We start from the raw sequence: 20,704 nt of genomic DNA, 5'->3' as shown, positions 1-20,704 counted from the left end.
CTGCTTGGAGAGTTCTCCACCACCTCAGCCGAGAGACGGGGGAGCAGGAGGGCGAGTGAACGGTGAGAGACACCAGACGATGGGTTCACACGAGGTTTCTTTCAACATGAAGAGGAGGCAGCAGCGAGCGTCTGTGAGCATCTCCCACCCCCCCCTCCTCCTTTTCTCTCCCTCTCACAGCCTCAAAACACCCCGTCCTTTCCACCTCCTCTCTCACTTCTACCCTTCCCGTAACCATAGAGACCACTGTTGCCTGAAGAGAGGACAGACGTGGTGGTGTCAAATGAGGACGCTGGATGTATGTGTATAAACACACACACAAACACACAGAAATGCACACGAAAACACACAGATTTCTTTACAGCCCTCCCCCTGAACAATCTACAAAAGCTTCTCTCTCGTCTGTGGACATGTACTTTCACAAAGATGCAGAGAACAACAGGACACGGACGCCAGTCAGAACACTTCTAGCAAACACTTGTCATAACAGGCTCCTCACACAAGGAAGCTTTCTAAATCAATCTGACCATCTGCAGCATTATGCAGAGAGAATACTGATTTCAGTGCATTGTGTCCCCAATTGCCGTCTGGCTCTTGGTCCTGACGTCTCAATCCATGAGCGTCTCTGCACTTAGGTGTCTGCCCATGTGACCTGTCCCGGGTGTTTTACATCAGCCCTCCTGCTCCGAGAGGCTTCTCCATGTATCCAACATATGGTCCAAGATCACAGAGCTGCATTGTTGAATACCAGCCGTGAGACCCTGAGTTTCTCCTTTACTGAACCCTTGTTTTTCCTTCGTGCAGCCCCTTCAGACCCATTCCCGTTCACTGACTCATGTAAAAGAAATGCCTCTGACATTCACAGGCACCAAGTAACACAGGCAATAAGGCGAGCTTCAGGATGCAGAAGTGCAGCAGAGTTATTATTGAGACGGCACAGAGCAACAAAGAAGGTAAAATGACATGGGTAATTAAAATATGAATTCTTGGAGTCACCTCAATCTAGATTACACTCTGTCTTTATCCTCAAATGCCACCATATGCGTCTGTATAAGTCCAGATATAGATATTTACCAATTCCATTGGAATTAGCATTTTGTATCACAGGGCACAGATTACTTTATAAGGAAGCCGAGTGGTGTAGCACTCTGTAACTATTGTCTGATGTATTTTTTCTAGTGTGTGTGCTTTTTGAACCTTACAGACACAGGTGGTGAGCACGTGGTCAAGAGGGTTTGAGCATCTGAGCAGATAAAACACAAAATGTCTTTGGCAGAAACAAGCAAAGCACTATTGGCTGAACATAAACATGATACTGGCAAACGTTCTGGAACTACACATCAATTCACTTCATACAGGCAGCCACTGTTTTCATCTGTATACAGTACTAAGGATTGAGATGTTTCAGATGTAGCTCAGTCATTGAAACTCCTCCCCTCCCCATTTTAAGAAGGTGCTACTAAAGTACTAAACCTATAAGACCTATCTGTCAACTTCCTCCAAATAATTTGTGGACCCTTCAACTTTTTTATGTGAGATTCCATGCACAGGTGTGAAATTGACACTTGAAGTACGGAGCTGAATTCTGATTCGTGAATTCTGCTTCAATAAATATGTGCAACATTCTCTCAAATCAAGAACAGAACGGATGGTGTTTAAAACTTGTTAAAGCAACAAAGCGTGAACATGAGGGAAGAAAAGACATGTGTGAGAACTAGTCCGAGCTCAGCACATGACATTTCTTGGGCTCCTGATTGGCTGGTTGATTCGTCACTGTAGTCTGTACTTTATCAGGCAAAAGATGTTTTTTTTTTAATGAATGCACAGCAAGCTTTCAGGAGCAGTCACTTTCTGTCTCACAGAGCCCTTGCTCTTGTTGCTCTTGTTGATATAATAGTAAAAGCATTTCAATACCAGTGCAACTTGGAAACTTTGTGCTCCAGCATGATTTGTGTCTGTGCAGAGCAGACGTTTCCTGTCACTGTATTTGTCACAGAAAGGTAACATCCTCCCAATCTCCAGCATACGTGTCTGGTTAAGTCAGTTTCAACGGATAATGTGCAGGTATCTGAGTTCAGGGTACAGGAGGTTGGCAAGCAGGGCCAGAAGTCGGGGTGAATCTTTGAGACAGTGTCCTGGGTAGCGGATGAACTGGACGGCCTTATTCACAGAGTCCTCCAACTCGGCGTACTACTTATTGCTGCACATCGCCTCCAACATCCCCAGAGTCTGCATTCATGAAGAGAAAAAAAGAAACATGAGAAACACAAAGTTATTTTTAGGAGATAATTGCAGAGTAGAACATTAAAACACTGTATTTGCAGCTTTTGTTGCGTACTTGATGTGCTTTCGCAGAGAGCTGCAAGTCACTGGTGGGTTGGAGTCGAAGCTCGGTCTCTGACGGTATCTGGACTGACAGGAACGCTGCCAGACTGCGTACCACCACCCTGAACCTGGACGTACAGGAGATACACATTAACAGCTGGTGTATCAACAGTGGCAAGTATTATTTAGCCTAAAGGTGTTTTCATGTATGGTATATTCTGGGCAGCCGAGAGGTCGAGGTTGTTGTTGAAGTTGGTGATGATGTAGGAAACTCAGCGGACCTCGTTCTTGTTTGTATAATATGGTTATTACACAGAAGATTTGCAGGTCAGGACGGGCACCATGGTATACCCGGAGAAATCACACGCCAAAAGTGAAGTCTGACTTCCAGGGGTCGGACACACAGTATATATAGAGAGATTGGTTCCGCCCATGACTTCAGGTAAATACTGTCCCCCATGGGATTTCTGACTAAAGAGGGACATGTTTTTGTGTCCGAACATGAAGACACATTGGTCAAGAACATTCCTTTTACACCCATCCATAAGCTAGTCTGAGGTCATTCCCAAAGTCAAGGATCATTTCAAAAAGGTAGAGAACTTCTAAGATAAACATCTGGAGGACTCTCTGAGAATGTCTGAGAGTCCAGAGGGCAGGTATCATAAACGTAAGCCTGTCATTATGTTTTGAACACACACCAAAATGATCTACTCTAACGAATATACGACACATGACCTCCACCCAGGAGGTTATGTTTTAACCCCTGTCTGTTTGATGGCTGGTTGATTACATTTTGGTGCTGATCCGGATCGAGAGCAGAGCCAGGAATTTGTTTTCACTTTCTTTAAGAATACTGAGGATTTTCAACCCACACTTTCCCAGATAATAATTTGTGGAACCTATGAAATTAATCAGACACATGGACTGATATCTGTGAGTGTTTGAAACTCTGTGCAGCTTGATTGAATTTAACTGTTAGGCCTTGGCGGAGGAATGCGCTCAACCATTCCAGTTTGCTAATAAAATTGCATGTGGACCTACCTATTAGAAACAGGAGACCTCTTTCCCAGGCCAATTGCACCCAGCAGCCCAGAGTTCAGTCTTTCCTCTCCCAGCTGAAGCAGCCTGGTTTGCAACTTCAACAGACCCAAGACGATTCCCGACACCTCAGTCAGGCCGGCCTGTGGCTGCAGCTGCTCCACTGATAGGTTCAGTGCTTTGTGCCACCACAGAAACAGCTTGGCTTCGTCCCCTGGACCACTGCACAGACAGAAGACACCACAGCTCATATACTGGTTACTATGCCTGAAACTCAAACTGCAACATATTGTCAAACACAATCTGGAAAATCTAAATAATAGACATTTAAGCCACATGAAATTAGATTATGAGGCGGGGCAAACCTTGGGAAGACCTGATTGGTCCATGAGTTAATTAGAGCCAGAGTCCGTCTCTCATTGGCTGCTGTGTATTCAGAGTTAAGGCGCTGCAGGACGAAGGCATAGAGCGTCAGGAAGCTGCCTCCTGATTGGCTCTCAGACAGGAAGTCATCCACAGTGAGCTCAGGGACCTGCAGCGATGCCAACACGGGACCCCAACCTACAGACTCCTCATCCGCTTAACATGGAGAAACAAAGACGCAGACAGTGGGAGGAGAAATGTTTAAACCATTGACGTCACATTTAACCGTCTATTTGAAAGAGAGAAAATGAAAGGAGTAAACCAACTTTTGGGTCAACTTGCAGTAGGCTAACTGGCAGTAAAGAAATCACACAAAGACTTAAGGCAACAACTCTACAAATAAAACTAATCCTCAGTTAAATAACATTGGTGTTACTTTGCTTACCATGGTTGAAGTAAGCTGTGATGGATGCCTCCATGATGCGTGTCATGTGCCGTACTGAAGCGAGACAACGCGTGCAAGCTGTGAGAAGAGGCAGAATAGGGAAACCCCTCCCCTTCCTGTCCAGCCAGGCAATGACATGAGCAACGAGTGCCTCGCCCGTGGAAACGCCAACGCCATTCAGCAAAGCCAGGGTGTCGCTGAAGAGGCTGCAGAACGCCATGTGTCTCTGCTCCAAATCCGTGTCTGCAAAGGAAAAATGTGGATAAATGTGATGATGGTAATTTTTTTTTTTTCACTCCAGCTGTCCATGAGTAAAGCTGCAGACTCGCTGCTCAGTGCATTTGTGACCATGTGGCACGCGCTCTATCGGGCTGCTCCATGTGTGGCCATGTTGTTAAAGGTGACAGCGAGGACATCTCACCTGGTGGGTTGAATGTGACGATGCCCTCCAGAAGAGTCTCCAGCTGAGCCTCCAGGCTGATGAGGGGGATGCTGCCTCCTTGTTCCAGAGTCGTCAAAGTCTGCACACACCAGCACACGTACGCTCTGGCCTTCGGTGTCTCCTCCTGACAGACAAAAACAGATCACGATTTATGCTGAGTGTATATTTTACCAGCTTTTCAGGCATATTTTGCTTACTATAGTTAGTAGTTACTATTTTTGACAGAAAGGCTATTTCTTAGAATGAAGTGAAGTTGTTTTAGTGATACTGATTTGGCAAAGAAAACTGAATTGTTTAAGTCTAAATGTCTGTCTGTGGGAGAAGAGTTGGGGACATTAGACACGCATGAATACATTCTCTTACAAAATAATCCCTCTATACATTACAGATGCATAATGACATTTAGATATAGTACCTCCATACTACCTTTAAACTCTACAAGTTTTCTTTCAGGTATTTATCTGTAATTCCACTGATCGTCTTAATACTAAATCCTAAATGAGTGTTTTGTGATTAAAACCTCTACTGGTTCTCATGCAGACTAGACAGACCTTTAGAGGGTCACAATACATTAATCAATCTGTTATTTGTAAAACAAACAGCACTTAATTGTCTCACCCGGTGTGGAGCTTCATTGGAGAGAGGGTGGAGCCCGGCAGCACTGCGCAGTGACTTCAACAGCAGCTGAGGGGCAGATTCAGTGCTGAGCAGCAAAGAGGGGGGGTAGTGGGTGCTGACATATCCCAGAATGCCTTGGTATGAGGACAGGTCCAGTTGATGCCAGGGCAGAGAGGAGGACTGGACCAACAGGCCAAGCAGAGGGGAGTCCTGCAGATGGAGGAGGAGAGAAACTGGAGGATGAGTGAAAGAAAACTAAGATGTCCGAGCTTTAACTAACCTCGTCTGGACTCACCTGTTGACTCAGGAGCTGTTCCTCCTTTGCCAGAAACACCAGCATGTAGAGCAGATAGACCAACATGGTGTGTGACTCCTTCTGAGGGTGCGTTTCCGGTAAGGCTGGATATGCCATGGATGCAGAAGGTGTTTGTAAGTGCTCACTCAGGACGCTGATCCAGTTCACCCCACACAACACTTCTCCTATAAACAAGAAGCAGCTCTTGGGACTTCGTCTCTCCACCTGCAGACAGAGCAAAGCCAGACAATAAACAAAAGTCTGCAGTCGAAACACAAACCTACAGACAAATCAATCCACTCGACTCTCATATGATTGTACTCAGAATATTTATTTCTCCTGATGATCCATTTTATTTTCGACTATGAGCAATACATTGACTGTATGGCTAAATTGATAATTTAGGTCTTGAAGTTTTTGGACTATAAATCTGTTGAAACATATTAAACTTAATTGAAGAGACCTTAACAAAGAAATAAAATGGAATGAGAGATGAAATTTCAAATTAAATCAGAATTCATTGTCATTTTACCAGACATCTAACAGTAGTGCAGGCAGAATTACATTTTGTATCCGTGGAATCACTAAATAAGATAACAGACTAAAGGAGATCTTACAAACAAAAGCTAAAAGGAAACAACACATTTTACCTGAGTCATGTCTATTGTTTATATAATAGATATCTTAAAAGAGCATGTGCATTCAAAATTCATGCTTCAGTGCCCAATTAGTGGCTGTACATTGTGAGGTAAAGTGTAAACTTAGTGCAGTTTGTTGCTGCAGAAGACAAATAATTACAGAAGATAATTGGCAAAAAGTTATTAAAGAGATCAATGAGATGAAAAGATTGACTTCACAGCTGAGAAATTATCAATAATAGAAGATGGGCAAAAGGGATGTTTTTGTTTAAATAATCAAAAGAGCAGATGGTTTGCCTTCCCTTTACCTCCTCTGGCTCACTTCTGTACCTTTTCTGGTGTGTTTTAATCATCGTCTTTGTGATTTTATTTTCGTTTTAATAACATTAAATATTTTTAAAATCTGTATAGTAGCCTGTATAAAGGCATGTGGGACCCACGTGGCTCCTGTGTGTAGGAACAGGATGTTGAGTCTATAATTACGTGAAGCGAGGTTAATAATAGGACGTGAGGCCCAGGACCGGGGTCTCAAATTAACAAGCTCCCCTGTGTAATGAATGTCTAGATCAGTGTGCAGTGTTGATGGGGGGGGGGGTATCTCACAATGAAGAGCTGCTCCATGAGCCGAGTGTCAGGGTGCAGGTATCTCCAGGGCAGGCTGTGGAGGTGTGTGTGGTACAGGTAGAGAAGGTACTCGGGTGTCCGGGGCGAGGTGCAGCTCTCACAGTACTGCATCATACTTAGCCACAGAGCCCCTCTCTGACCAGGGAGCAGACGATCTGCAACGCACCAGCACATGCACGTTAAAAATAACCCGAACAGCCCAGGCAACTCAGAAGAGCAGCACTTGAACAGTCACTCATGTGTGAACGCGGCACTTCTGAGGTCCCACCTCTGAATCTGTGATGCAGCGTGTCAGTGAGTTGAGCGTACAGTCCAACCAGACCGGCTGCTGCACTCGCATCGGTTTCCAGCCACGGGTAGCACCTGAGATTGCTGAGACAAAGAAACACTGATATTGACATTGTCTTTGTTTCATTTACACTTGAAAGCATTTAACTGCTCTCTGCATGAACCAGGGGAATCAAAGCACAAACTTCTGGCTGCATTATGGACATGGATGACTCATTCCTCACACGCATCAGTAAACATTTAATCTTCCATCAGAGCAGTGTCATGTTTGCGTTTTGATTTGGCTTCATAGATAAAATAATCTCTCACAGTTGGTTCAGTTAGGAACCACAACTACAACATGATCTACATCTGCTCTTCACCTGTGAAAGAAACAAGGATTACATCGGATAAAAAGGAAAATAAAGATGTTTGATCTGCTGCCGTCTCTGGAGCGTCTGTCTCACATCTGTCTCACCTCTTTTTACCATCTGTAACTCAGCTAAGGTGTAGATGCTTACCTGCCGTCATCTGTGTCCACAGGAAAGATCCACGGCTTGAATAACTTCACAATCTTACTGTGTAGGTCCTGCAGGGCTGAGAGAATGGAAGAGACATTTCTCTGTCAAAAGGGCAGCTAACAATAAATAAATATTCACAAAACAAAGGTGGAAATCAGTCGATGCTGACATTTGGTGTTTACCTTTCATTGTTCTGCTGCTGCCCACTGACTCTCTGGCACAGGCTATGAGCTGCACATTGATTAGACAACTAATCAAATAATCCCAGAGGGAAACAACCTCAGTGATGTACGGAGTCCAGGCAGAGTAGAGTCCGAAGCTGCGGAGGTCTGGCTTACTGAGACGACTCCGCAGGAAGTAATCACTGAGCCAGTCAACTGTCTCGTCCACCTGTTAGCAGCAAATAAAACAAGACAGAATTTTTTTCCAAATGAGACGATTGCTCAAGTTTATTACAGTTCTTCGAGGGCCACAGACTGAATCTAATATGAGCAACATTAGCGTGAGTAACCTGCTGAGGAGAGAGGCTGACGGTGGATCTGTAGGAAGACGCTTGGGCCCCGACAGCACGGCCGGGGACATCGGGGGTGCCCAGGGCTTGTTCGGCTTTGCTCTTGGAGCTGCGGGACGGAGGCAAACAGCCCAGCACTCGCAGAGTCACCTTCCAGCACTCTGGACTCAGCAACTGGTTTGACGAGCCTGGTGAGGTGAAATAACAACTTAGTTTTTAAAGAAGTTAGACATCAAACTTCTATGACCAATATTCTTCATATAAAATACTGAATCTCAGACATGATCCCGTAGATTGAGGGAATGATTCAGCTAATGACATTCATTAATTAAATTTAATCTTTTGTTGGTGGGAAGATGAGTAGGAGGCGTTTATGAGGAGGATGAATGTGTTTCCTCTGAATCACTTGATGGAGGAACACGAAGACTTATCAAAGCAGCCCCTAAGTGCTTTAACAGGCAACGTGCAACATTAAGGACAATGAAACGCTGCTCCTGAATGTGACAGATTGGTCTCAAGTAATTCTCTGCAAGTTATTCTTCCTTCAGTGCTCGTGTTTAGTCTGATGTGGTTTAACCTTTGTGTGTTGTTTAATAAGCAAGGGTGTTTGAGTAAATGATGGGTCAAGTTGTGGCTTCCTGTATTAATGATTATTTGAGTCATTAATAAAACTGGATGATTGTATACACACATGCACACACAAGCTCTTACTGGTCATAAGCAGACGCAGGCAGTCACTGTAGTGATCAGGGAAATGGTGGCGCAGCAGCCACGTCCAGTGTTTGGTGAAAAGGTGAAAAGGTGTGAGAAGTTCGGGCTCCGGATCTTTGCCGCACACGCAGAGAGCTCCGTGGATCAGCTCCAGCAAGCGGGTTCTCTCCGAAAACACAGGATGGGCTTCACACAGCCACTGGTACAAATCGAACTGCAGGTAGAAGATGCTGCTGTAACTGGATGACTGTAGATGCACAGAATATATTTCTTCAGTGTGTTGCCTTTGTGTCTGGACTGACCTTCGTGAGGAGCATGAAGATGACGTCAGCGCTGTCGAGGTGTAGGGAGGTCACCACATCCTGGTAGAGGAAGACGAGCTGATCGGGCGCAGTGTTAGGGGTGAAGAAGGGGGAAATGAGGGGGCAAAGACGCCGCTCTTCCAGGATGGTCTTCAGCACACGACCACACTCGTCTGCGTTGCCTTGGATAAACACCTACACACAAATAAGATTTAATTCAGTTCTGGTCACATCTGTACTCTACTTATCTGTATGTCCTCTTTCTGTATATGTCTGTGTTCAGTTAGCCCCTGTCCTACTCTGCCCTGACACCAGGTTTTCACTAAGGTTTGCCACACTATCCTGCCTGAGTCAGAATAAACAGGCTGTCTATATCCATATGATGTGGTTTCCCCAAACCTACAGTGAAAGCCTCAAGGGCAGATGTCCCATCTACTAATAAATAACAGGGAGCTAGAATATTAAAATACCCGAGCTGCAACATTTCTGATTCAATAAGACACAATGCTTTGGGTCTGTTGTCAGGTTTGTGTTAGTATAAGGCTACTGGAGCGGCTGTGGAGCACATGTGTGTAATAGTCTTGTGTATGTGTGCACACACCTGTCCCAGTATCTCCACACAGGAGGAGAGGTACTGGCGTGTTGGGGGATGTCGCAGTGTTTCCTCACACACAAAGGAGACCACCTGGTAAAAGGCTGACACGCCGACATGCTGCACCACAGGAGATTTCTCTGCCTTGTACATATTCACCAGCGCCCTGAGAACATAATTATACATCACACTGTAGTTAAACCACCAATCAACTGCGCACTTGTTTTTTTCTCCAAAATGTGTTTTACAGTGATGTAGAAGAATCTGTTTGTACTGACGTGATAAAGTTCTCAGTGTGAACCGCAGCCTGAGCCAGACTTTGAGGAGGAGGAGCCATGGCGTCGGTTTGGAGTTTTTTGATGTCCCTACGTAGGGATGTTATCTGAGTCTGTACTGCCTCCTGTCTCTGCACACACTCACACTATGTGGATACACAAACACACACACAAACACACACAGATTAACAAACCAGGGCAGAGTCTTCACAGTGGTATCTCATGATGTGAAAAATATGCAGTTTAAGTGGATTTACTGTGACGGTGATGTTTGCAGGTCCCATGCATGGCATCCCTCCCTTTCCTTTACACTCCAGGGCCATGGTGACCTGCTCAGATCGGTTCTTATACAGCAGAGGGAGGCTTTCCAGAAGTTCCTGCTCCATCGCCACCTGCTGGGCTTCACTCGCCACTGCAGACCTGTCACCAAGACCAAGTATTTCAGAATCTGAGGGTGGCTTTGTGTAACATTTGTTTTGTGTGTGTGTACAAACAAAAAATGTGTGTGCATGTGTACACTGATTATGATATAATGTGTGTATGATGTCCATATACCTGGCCTGGTCTTGCAGAATGCAGAGGTCCTGCTTCATTAGCTCAACAGCAGCTTTAGAGTCAGTGAAGCAGGTGGTTGGTACCTCAGCCACTGGAGCCTTCTGCTGCTGCAGCTCTGGAGCTGGTCGAGGTATTGGATGCTTCTGCAGGTTGGACAGGATACGCTCCCGAGCTGCACACATAGGACAACTTCAAACAACTGAAAAACTAAATAAAAAATATTTTTCATGCAAACAGGAAGAAATGGCAATGGTTATTCTGTTACTTGTTATTTTTGCTAGGGTTTACAAAATATTTCTACAGCATATGGACCTCTGCTAGATTTAAGACTTTGTGTGTTTAAGGTTTGTACCGTTGTTGGGGCTTGTGTAGTCAATGAAACCGGGGGTTTGAGCCTGTAGGAACGTTGGCTCACTCTGCACCTTCTCCCACAGAGACAAAACCTCCCTCATATCATATTGCAGACGTTCCTGGTCCACATACTCAAGCCACATTTCCTACAGAACAACAGAATGACATGCAAATGAGCAGTTTGATATAAAACAGCTTCTTTGAGTAATTAACATACACTATTTTGTATTTGTAAATACAAACACATAATAATAATAAGACATATCACCTACCTGATGCCGCTGCATGACCTGTGCCAGTCTGTGAGGTTCATATTCTGCAGGAAGGGACGGGATGTAAACTTCCTGCTTCTGCAGAGTCTCGTCATCCAACCACACAGCGAATACACCAAACAACCTACAGACAACCAATCAGCTGAAGTTTGAAACGCTGTAAACACACAAATGTTTGGATGTAGTCTAAGCACGAGAGACCCACCTGACCAGCTCTGTGTGTAGCTGAGGAGAGGTAAGGTAAGGGGGATGGGGATTTTCGGGGGTTTCGTCACCCTGGCTGTCGGATGAGGGTGTGTGCAGCGGGGGAACCCTGAGGGCTTGACTGGCAGCATGATGGAAGTCTGACACCACTTGTATTCTCTGTCTCAAATCTCTGAGTAACGCTGCATGAGATGAAGCCTGGAAGAACCTTCGCCCAATACATCCGCCTGCAGCAAGCCTGGGGGACAACATACACAAACAGGTACATGGTAGGGGCACATGCTTATTTCCTGGTTTCTATGGCTAGGAATAGTCATATTTGTGGGTGCATCTTACCCGTAATCAGGCCCAGGCTGTCTGAGGAAGAGCTGCAGGAACTTCTGCCAGATCATAGGAAGGAGCGGGTGGTCAGGGGGCGTGATTAAAGCCTGACACGCCCAGCGGTACACCTGCAGCCGCTGCAGAGATGGGGCTACCGGCAACTTCAGCCTCTGCTGCGCCTTCTGTCTCAGACACAAACACACTGTCAGCACCAGCCACATATAATACCCAGGATCATGAGCCAGCAGTAGACCAGACTACTCACAACCATGATACTCCTCACTGTCTTTGCAAGAAAGTAATAAAATATTAATAACTGTTGTGTGTTTGTCAGTGTACCTTTAAGGCTTGTTCTGGGGAGATGCTTGGCTCTGACAAGAGCTCATGTTCAACACAGCGTCTCAGCTGAGAATCTTCTTCAAACACTCCCTCCATGTTTAGCACCAGCCAGGCGAACCAAACCTACAAACGCACAAAACACACAGTCTCTCAGGACAGAGTGATTTACTTAGACGAGCCTCAGTACTTGCTCATACTGTTCGTACTGTTCTTTGGGGAACTTTACCTCTGCACTCAGGGATTGGCCCTCTATGAAGGAGGGCGTGGCATTTCCAGCTATCCAGCCAACTAGAGATGAGAGCAGACCTCGATCTCCATGGTAACCCATGGCATTCTGCATGAGGTAAGAAAATGGAAAGAAATTACAAACATTACCGGTGTCACTGTGACCGTTCTTCTTCAATCAATGATAGCCTGCTAGTTTTCACTTAACATTACAATATCTAGGTTTACTTTTTAGCATAAATCACGACTAAGTTCTTCCTCTTTCTGTAATGAGTAACCCATTCAAAATTGATGTAATATTTATCTTTATAATGTTGCTAAAGGTAATTTACACTGATATAATCATACGTCTGGACCAAAAAGAGTCCCAAAATAATGCAATACTATAAAATAATGAGTAAATACCTTATGCTGCTGGTAGAGGAGTTTCTGCACACATTCCTCCTGGTGGTGTGTGAATGCAGCACAGCAGATCTGATCCATGAGGAACAGGGTGGTTTTGTCTCGGTACCACAGGTTCTGCTGAGTCAGAATTCCCACCCAAAACTCCAGCACTACTGCAGGTCCGACACGACCGGGCTGTGAACTCTCCCGAATGTGACCCTGGAAGATAAAAGCATCTTAACGAGTCATCTTTGACTTGGAGAGGATGTATACGATGAGAAAACATATACAACATTCTTACAAAAAGACGTTAATCAAAACATTTAACCCTGATCAATATTTCCTGTATTTGTGGATGAACAGTAGTTAAATGACAATATGTGTACAGGTTATTTCATTAAAAAAGCACTGGGACTTGATGATATTACTGACAACTACTTACAAACATAAAGATGTTTGTTTCTACATTTCCTCCACACCGATTAATTTATCATCATCTTTCTTCTAATCATTATAGGATATTAATAATTATCTTATTTTTATATCAAAGGCTCTCAGTGACAAACCTGAATGACACTGTTGAGCAGCCTGACGTTGTCTCCGTAGGTGGTTCCTGTGAGCAGCGGTGCGACCCGGTGAGTGACCTGCTGCGTCACACCTTGAGGACACACGCTGTCGTACTGCAGGAACAGCTGCATACAACTTACAAACCTGCCATTAACAGTAGGATGAAAGTAGAGACAACAACAAGTGAAAGTGAGATGCAGTAGCTGATATAATGAATACTTTTATTTCTGGTTTTATTGTGGGCTGTGTTTAAAAAGGTGTTTCCGTCTTACTGAGAGTTGTTGAGCAGGTAAAAGCTGAGCGGGTACGTTGGGGGTAGAATGTTGTCCAGCAGATGCACGGCAGCTTTCAGGTGTCGAGACTGAATCAGACTCTTCAACAGCCCGACTCCATCAGTACAAAAGTGTTCAAGGCTGAAAAATCAAAGGATATTAACTTAATTCTAATTCAACTGGCAAATCATCCATTAATATCATGTCAGTACAAGTACAAACCTGTGTCCCAGGGTTGTCATGGCAATGGAAAGGTAGCATCCAATTGGGATGCCTGATTTTACAGCCCTGAGAACAGGATGCATGCTGGGAGTGTGCGTCAGCTCTGGAGGTGGGTTGGATGCCAGAGCAGGACCTGACCAGGCTCCTTTAGGACTCTGAGCATTGCCATGGAGCTTCAGCCTTAACAGCAGCTGCCACGCCCACTGACTGAAGGATGCTTCAGGCGATACACCCAGACGAAGGACACTGGCGAGGTAAGACACCTGATGAGAGGAAAATGTAAAGTAATTGTAATGAATGAAGCCACGGTCAGATTAGATCTATGTGTTTGAAAAGCGGACGTGTCACCTGTTTGATGCCCTCTGATATGAGGCCACTGTATGGTTTGTCAGTAAGGTACTTCTGATAAGCTTCGGCCACTAGCAGAGCCACTTCGCTGTGGATAGACGAAGACAGGGCCAAGGAGCCGTCCTGCGAGAGGAAACAGGATTAGTTGTTTCATTACAAACTCACAACTGTGCTGTCAGGACTCTCAGGAAGGTATTTTCTGATGCTCCGACCACTACCTGTGCGTAGCCCCAGTTCAGACCCTCCAGGATAACACAGGCCAGCCGGTTCTCCACAGCAGACAGAGGGTGATGTAGCAGCCAGGCTCCGATCACACATATTTCCTCCTGCAGCGGCTGCCACAGACTCAGGGGCAGCTCTTTGCACAGGTATAGAGCCACCTGACACACACAAATCACACAGAAAGACTGATTTCATTTGATACATTATATATTTTTCTAATAAATAGACATCCACTTGCATAGAATAGTAATACTGACCATTCCTACAGTCTGTATCGTCTCTCTGAGTTTTTCCAGGAGCACGGAAATAACATAGGGATGGGCTATTGCTATGGCAGCCAGCAACTCCCTGCCAACCTTAGAGTATATTTCTCTGGTAGACGTGCTCACATAGGCCACCTGAGGAAAAACAAGAAAAGAGATGTCAACAGAAAGTTAGGCACTATATGTCTTGTATCCAAGGGGACAGGGTAATGAATCTGAACCAGTGTTGAATCTGAACAAGGGAAGAGATGTTTCATGGTGGATGAAAGTGGATTGATCTATTTCCATGTAAATTGCATATAAAAAAACTGATATAAAAACAACAGATTCATTTTTCAGGGCAAATTCAGGTTAATGATGTTTCAAAGTACAACCTATGCTCCAGTATGTTAATTAATTTAGTCTATAAATAATGTCACACTGAGACAGAATCTACTGTGTTTAACATCAGATTTTTTCCTTTAATGGCTTACACACATCTGTTATAGTATACTTCAGGCTGCATCCATTCCCTACCTGGTAAATGAGCAGAGTGATTGTAGTGATGAAGGTGGAGTCACAGTGCTGAGTTGATGTAGCCATGTGTGCTAGTGCAGTGAGGAGGGAGATACCATCCGAGCTGTTCACCTCACACAGCCACTGCTCAAATCTCACCTGGTGCTCTGGGTCTGTTACAGAAATGTACATTTATGACAATGCAGAAAAAGTGCCAAATAAAAACATAAAAATTATAATAAGCTTAATTTGTAAAGTGCTTCACAGGAGACTAAAATAAATTAAAAATGTAATTTACCCACAGATTTTTTTTACAAGAACGTTTTAGGCAAGATTTTAAAGTACTAATATGATTTAGCATTTACTGCAAAACAATGAGCTCCACAAAATCCCAGACATATATGTCTTGTGAAAAGTTAAATTGAGTTGAGCTTGAGAAAAATTCAATGCAAAAGATTTGGGGTTGTTTTAAAACTGCCTTCTTAATTAAAAAAAAGTAAGCTTTCAATATGGTCAGGAAATTGTTGTGTCGCATCTTAACACCTGTGACTGGTAAGATTTTAAAGCTAAAGATCATATTTCGCTTTCGGTTAAGTGTGTGTGCTGTTACCTCTGAGAGACTGAATGCAGGTGTGTGTGTCAGGTGCAGCGCTGAGTGTTCCTTGTCCTGCTGTCTCTGCGCTCTGCATGACGTAAAGCACCTTCCACAGCATTGAACTCGACAAAGTCCCGTACGGCATCTCAGACATGAACAACCAAATCCCCAACCTGTGAGAGAGGACAACAAAATAGAAATACAAAAGTCCTCAAAGTGAATGAGTCAAGCTGTAAACATGAGACCAATTCATCACCTTTTGTTTCTGAGTACATGTAAAACAGCTCTGAGGAAGAGATGATCATATTCCAGCTGCAGCTTATCCAAAGACAGAGAGTGCACATGAGAGCTGGATCCAGCTGCACCAGCCACAGTCACATACTGGGCCCAGTGATCACTCACATAACACACTGTCATTCTGAGGGAGAGGAAAGAAGACAAACAACACAGACTTTAATGTCATGGATCTTTTGATGGTAATAGTGTTGTAACCTGCTGTGTGAGCATGTATTGACCGTATGATGTGTCCTATTCGTTTGACCAGTTGTCTGTATCGCGCTCTGTTGTAGGATTGAAGTCCGAGCGCCAGGATTTCGATGAGAGAGGAAGCAAAGGCAAACATACGCATCATCTTCTGACTGGAGTAGGCCTGAGGCTCATACACACCTGGAAACAGAGGGATTTGTCAGTTCATACAGTGAGTGTTTCAAACCAGCAGACAGAAGGACAGACAGACTACTGTACCCTGCTTCCTCATGCCAAGCATGTGTGAGTAGAGCTGCTGGAAGGGGAACTGGGTCAGTAAGGAGATCAGGTCCTCCTCACAGAGGAGCAGCCAGCTGCTCTCTGGATCCTCGTCCTAAACACAGAGAGCGAAAGGTTAGTGCAAGTAAATGTCAGGATTTTGATCTAATTTAAGAAAATCAGTCATCCTCTATTTTTAAATATGTTTAGGCCAATATATCATTGTCGGAATTTTTTTATTATGGTACCCCCCTTACCCCTTATATTTGACATGTACTAACATAATAAATGAAAGTATCTTCAAATGTCTTTCAAAAATATGTTTCTTCAAATGTGACTCAGCAGATCAGAACAAAAACTAGAACATTCTGTTTTAAAGATGATCATCTACAGTGACATTTAACTTAATCACAATCGTCGAAGGAAATAAGAAAAATATATTTTTCACAATGACTGTGGTTATTTAGTCAACTTTCAATTTCTTGTATCTTGTATACAAACTTTCAGGTTTCATTATTTTCACAGAATGGAACCATTGCCAGCCTACACTTACTTCCTCACCACCTTCGTCCACTAGGGTCCAGTTTCCAGACTCAGGTCCAGAAGCTGAGGAGCTCTGACTCTCACATGGCTTCATGTGGCCCAGAAACTCTGCACGGTGTCTGATTATAAACAGAGAAGCCACTGGTTAGAGCTGTGAGGTTGCAAGACTCTGAGAGGATGACTTGGATTCTCATGTAAAACCATAGTCTTAAACCTGTAAGGAAGTTCAAATTGAGTAGGTAAAAAAGACTCTTTGTTGAAGGGGCTTCTGAACTTACCTGGAAGGTGACATTAAGATGGCCAGAGCTTGCATAAAGTGCTGCACTCCACAGGTGTTTCCCAAAACTTGAATCTGAGGCAGAAAAAAAGAAAACTCCAGCCATCTGTATGCACAACTATGGAACTAAACAACACAACAATAAATCAATAACCTGAAGGAAGGGTGCCGACCACTTTCCAACTCCAGCAGGACAGCAGAGAAGATGGCACAGCAGGTACAGATGCTCTCCTGACCCCCCAACATGCAGCAGGACGGCCACCTGCAGAAAAGACCAGAGCTTCGTCAACAAACCTACCAACAAGATACCTCGGCCGCCGGAAAATGGAGTAAGAAATGTCGTTTTTGTGTGAATACCAATCTCTCCAGCCAGTGATGGATGTCTGTTTGGAACTGTGTGTCATCCAGGACTCTGCGTGTGAAGCTAAACAGGACACTTATAGCCTCTTTCAGGGTTTGGAGAGAACAAGGCTGTGTTTGGCTGCCGGAACAATCTGAAAACAAAAAATAAACGAGACCAAACTGATGTGGTGTTGTCACTGAACATTAGTTCATGCATGTTATTGCTACTCCAAGGAAAGTGTAATTTATAGGTCTCTCACCTTTCAGGAGACGATACAAGTAGGACTCCACCTGTAGGCGTGACAGCAGAGCAGTATATGCATGCAGCGCCACCTTCTGATGGAGCAGCTCACTGCGGGTTTCAAACAGTCTGCTCAGCTCAGCCAACACACTCTGACTGAAATCCGCCTGCTGGAAGCGGTGGTACCCACACACCTTAGACTGGTCTGCACACACACCCTGTGGGGAAGGAACTCATATTAAAGGTGGTATAACAGCAGATGATCTTTACAGTTCTTTAATATATATTGTTATCTTACCTGAAGTGTGAGCTGTTCATCTCTGAAGCTCCAGAGTCGGTTCTGCGTGCTCTTGCAGTCCGACGTCTGTGTGTGTAGCTGCGTGTGAGACTGGGTCAGCTGTCTGCGGCAACGCCAGTAATTCTGCAACAGTTCAGTAAGTTCATGGTTCTCCTGCCGAGCCAGAGCACAGAACTGGGCTGCACACACTTCGACACCTTCTAACCACGCTCGCAAACCTCCACCCTGTTCCCACACGCTCAGCTGCTCCAGTGAGAATGGCTGCAGAGGGAAAAACATGAGGACAGTTTCCAAATCAACGGAAGTGGTTTTAAAAAAGACACAGTGAATAAGTGGGTTCAAGCAATACTGACCCATCATACATCACATTATTTTGACTAAGTTCTTTAATTTTGTTATTCACTGATACAATGTTGTTGGTGTAGATTTTCCTTAAAACAAAAATCACTGATGATGTTGTTGCCATGACCGAATAAATAGACATTTGTTCACCTCATCTAATGAGAAACTTTCAAAACAGAAAATATGTAATATATCAACCTGTTTCAACTAAATACACTAAGTGTTAATTGTGTTTCACTACAAACAGGCACATTTATTATAAACTATTTAACTAACCACATTCAGTCTGTATCCATTGTAGAGCTTCATGTATTATTTTGTTTGGGGCAGTACCTGAATTTCTGGAGCTGTCTTGGGTATTTCTGGGTAAAGCTTGCTCCTGGAAAGTTCAGCCACAGACTCCAGAGGCTCCAAACTCGGAGGAGAAGATTCCTGCTCAGGAAGCGCCAGCACTGCAGGTCCCTTTGCAACAGTTTTCACAGTTTGCACATTGAGCTGCATCACAGGACCCTCCTCCAGTGCAGGGAGAGATGGGTACAGGGCAGGGGCACTTGGAACCTCAAACTGAGTTGAAGCACAAGGCTGATTCCATGATTGTGGTTCTTTTCCCATCTCAGTGCTGTGTGGCACGGCGTGAAGTTCAGCCGCCTGAGCTGCAACTCTGTTATGGTCATCTTTCTCATTTTCTGACTCCTTAAGATGCTCTGTACCATGTGACGTCTCTGCTGACAAGCTAAGAGTTGACTGTAAAGTCGGAGTTAACACAGAAGCGGACAAAGTCTGCGCCGAGGAGCTCTTCTGTTTGTCAGAGGGCAGATCGACCCTCTGTGCTGGGGTCTCAGGGAGCTGAGCAGGCTCCTGTGGCTCCTTCTCTGGCTCCTGGTAGGGCAGACTGAGGGGGATGTCAGTGAAGCCAGTGGTGGAGGCCTCATCACACACTGCTGTAGGAGCGGTGGCTCTTTTTTCTTCCTCTGACTGCCTCTGCTTCCGGATCAGCTGAAAACACAAGACGATAAGCTGTTAATTCTCATGAAATCCTGCTTTCAAAGACATGATTAGATATGAACATTTTCCTTGAAACGTAAAAAAAACAAGGTCTTATACTATCTGGACTATTGATTTCTATTGATCTCCTTATCACATTTTTATCTACATTTCACCAAAGCCTGAAAAGCTTTCATTACTGCAACTATCCGAAACAACAAAACTCAAGAGAAAAATAAACAATTACATGTTTTCTAAAGTGAACTTGGAATACAAAACAAAAAAAGTATTTATTGAATTTTACTGATCTCTCTCACAACCCACAACACCCACTACAACCTACATCCAGTTTTTTGGTGACACTTTATGATGAACTGACAAGCAAGAAACCACTCCACCACTGCTGTACTTTTCTACATGTGACCAGGGAATGTGACTAAAGAGCAATTATCGTGGTGAAAATGGCAAAAGAAAGTTAGTCATGAGGTATCAGCACAATGTGTCAGTCTTCAGCTGTGTTGTTTCTTGTTTTAGGGCCCAAAGATGAAGATACAATAAGATACAATTTCTCCAGATATAAAAGTTGGATAGGTTACTCTGAGTTGTTTTTGTGTTTGTATATTGGACTCTGAAAGACTGGAGGGCCCTGTCATTAACCAGACCTATAGGAGAGTGAAGAAGTGAAGAAGAAAGTGAAGAAGGAGTGTAAAGGTCTTGGTTTAATCACCTGAGACTTTCCGCTGTTTTTAGCCTTGGTCTTCTTTGGTCTCACAGCCTCCATCTTTAGTTAAAGCTCATCTCAGCTTTCCTCGCACGTCAGATCACACTGACACACAGCGGAGCGAGGCCTCTCACATGTAAAGTACATGCGCTGTACCCACATAAACAAATAACCACCATAATAAACAAGCTGGAGCAGCAAGGGAGAGCCTCCTGTGATAAGCACCTGGAGGCTGCAGGGTCCAGATAAACACGGCCAGTGTCTGTAAGCAAACCCCTCTGATAGGACCCGCTGAGAAGAGGCAGCTCCGGAGAGCAGCGAGGCAGCAGCTAGCAGGGATGTTATCGTAAACACTGAGCACATTCCTGGAAAACAAAAGTCCAGCCCCGAAGAGGACGCCCTGCCAAGGCTAAGCTAAGCTAGCGGCTAGCTGTCTGTGCTCCGCTGCCTTCCCTCCTTCCTTCCTTTTGAATCCACCAGCGGCTCTAAGGTTGTTTCCGTGTCGTGGCTGACATGGAGAACATGAGGTTTCCACACGTCGCGGCGGCTGACGGGCGGGGGTCGTCCATTCAGGTGGTCAGCTGTCGTTTGTTTTGTTTGTTCCAGGAAC

At 44.5% G+C, this 20,704-nt stretch overlaps 1 protein-coding gene across 1 annotated transcript; it reads right to left on the bottom strand.

Moving 5' to 3' along the window:
• Positions 1-895: 895 nt before the first annotated feature.
• On the bottom strand, positions 896-20,704 carry epg5 (ectopic P-granules autophagy protein 5 homolog (C. elegans)). The gene is given in 45 exon segments (XM_061070837.1): positions 896-2,229; positions 2,339-2,453; positions 3,367-3,585; positions 3,729-3,942; positions 4,172-4,414; positions 4,593-4,737; positions 5,232-5,441; positions 5,527-5,751; positions 6,768-6,943; positions 7,057-7,160; positions 7,577-7,652; positions 7,759-7,966; positions 8,088-8,275; positions 8,799-9,012; positions 9,101-9,295; positions 9,702-9,858; positions 9,971-10,113; positions 10,225-10,387; positions 10,523-10,694; positions 10,875-11,019; positions 11,146-11,269; positions 11,351-11,587; positions 11,686-11,852; positions 12,010-12,132; positions 12,236-12,343; positions 12,640-12,837; positions 13,185-13,329; positions 13,458-13,598; positions 13,680-13,942; positions 14,028-14,150; positions 14,246-14,407; positions 14,507-14,647; positions 15,029-15,180; positions 15,618-15,775; positions 15,859-16,020; positions 16,118-16,268; positions 16,347-16,461; positions 16,900-17,008; positions 17,168-17,241; positions 17,321-17,428; positions 17,524-17,660; positions 17,769-17,967; positions 18,048-18,308; positions 18,723-19,385; positions 20,101-20,704. Coding segments are annotated over 45 exon segments (7,770 nt in total). The 5' UTR covers positions 20,155-20,704; the 3' UTR covers positions 896-2,046.

The sequence above is a fragment of the Limanda limanda genome, chromosome 5 (assembly GCF_963576545.1).
Source record: "Limanda limanda chromosome 5, fLimLim1.1, whole genome shotgun sequence".
In the NCBI taxonomy this organism is placed as follows: Eukaryota; Metazoa; Chordata; class Actinopteri; order Pleuronectiformes; family Pleuronectidae; genus Limanda; species Limanda limanda.
The sequence above is the reverse complement of the archived record's forward strand: the minus strand, read 5'-3'. Positions and strand labels throughout refer to the sequence as shown.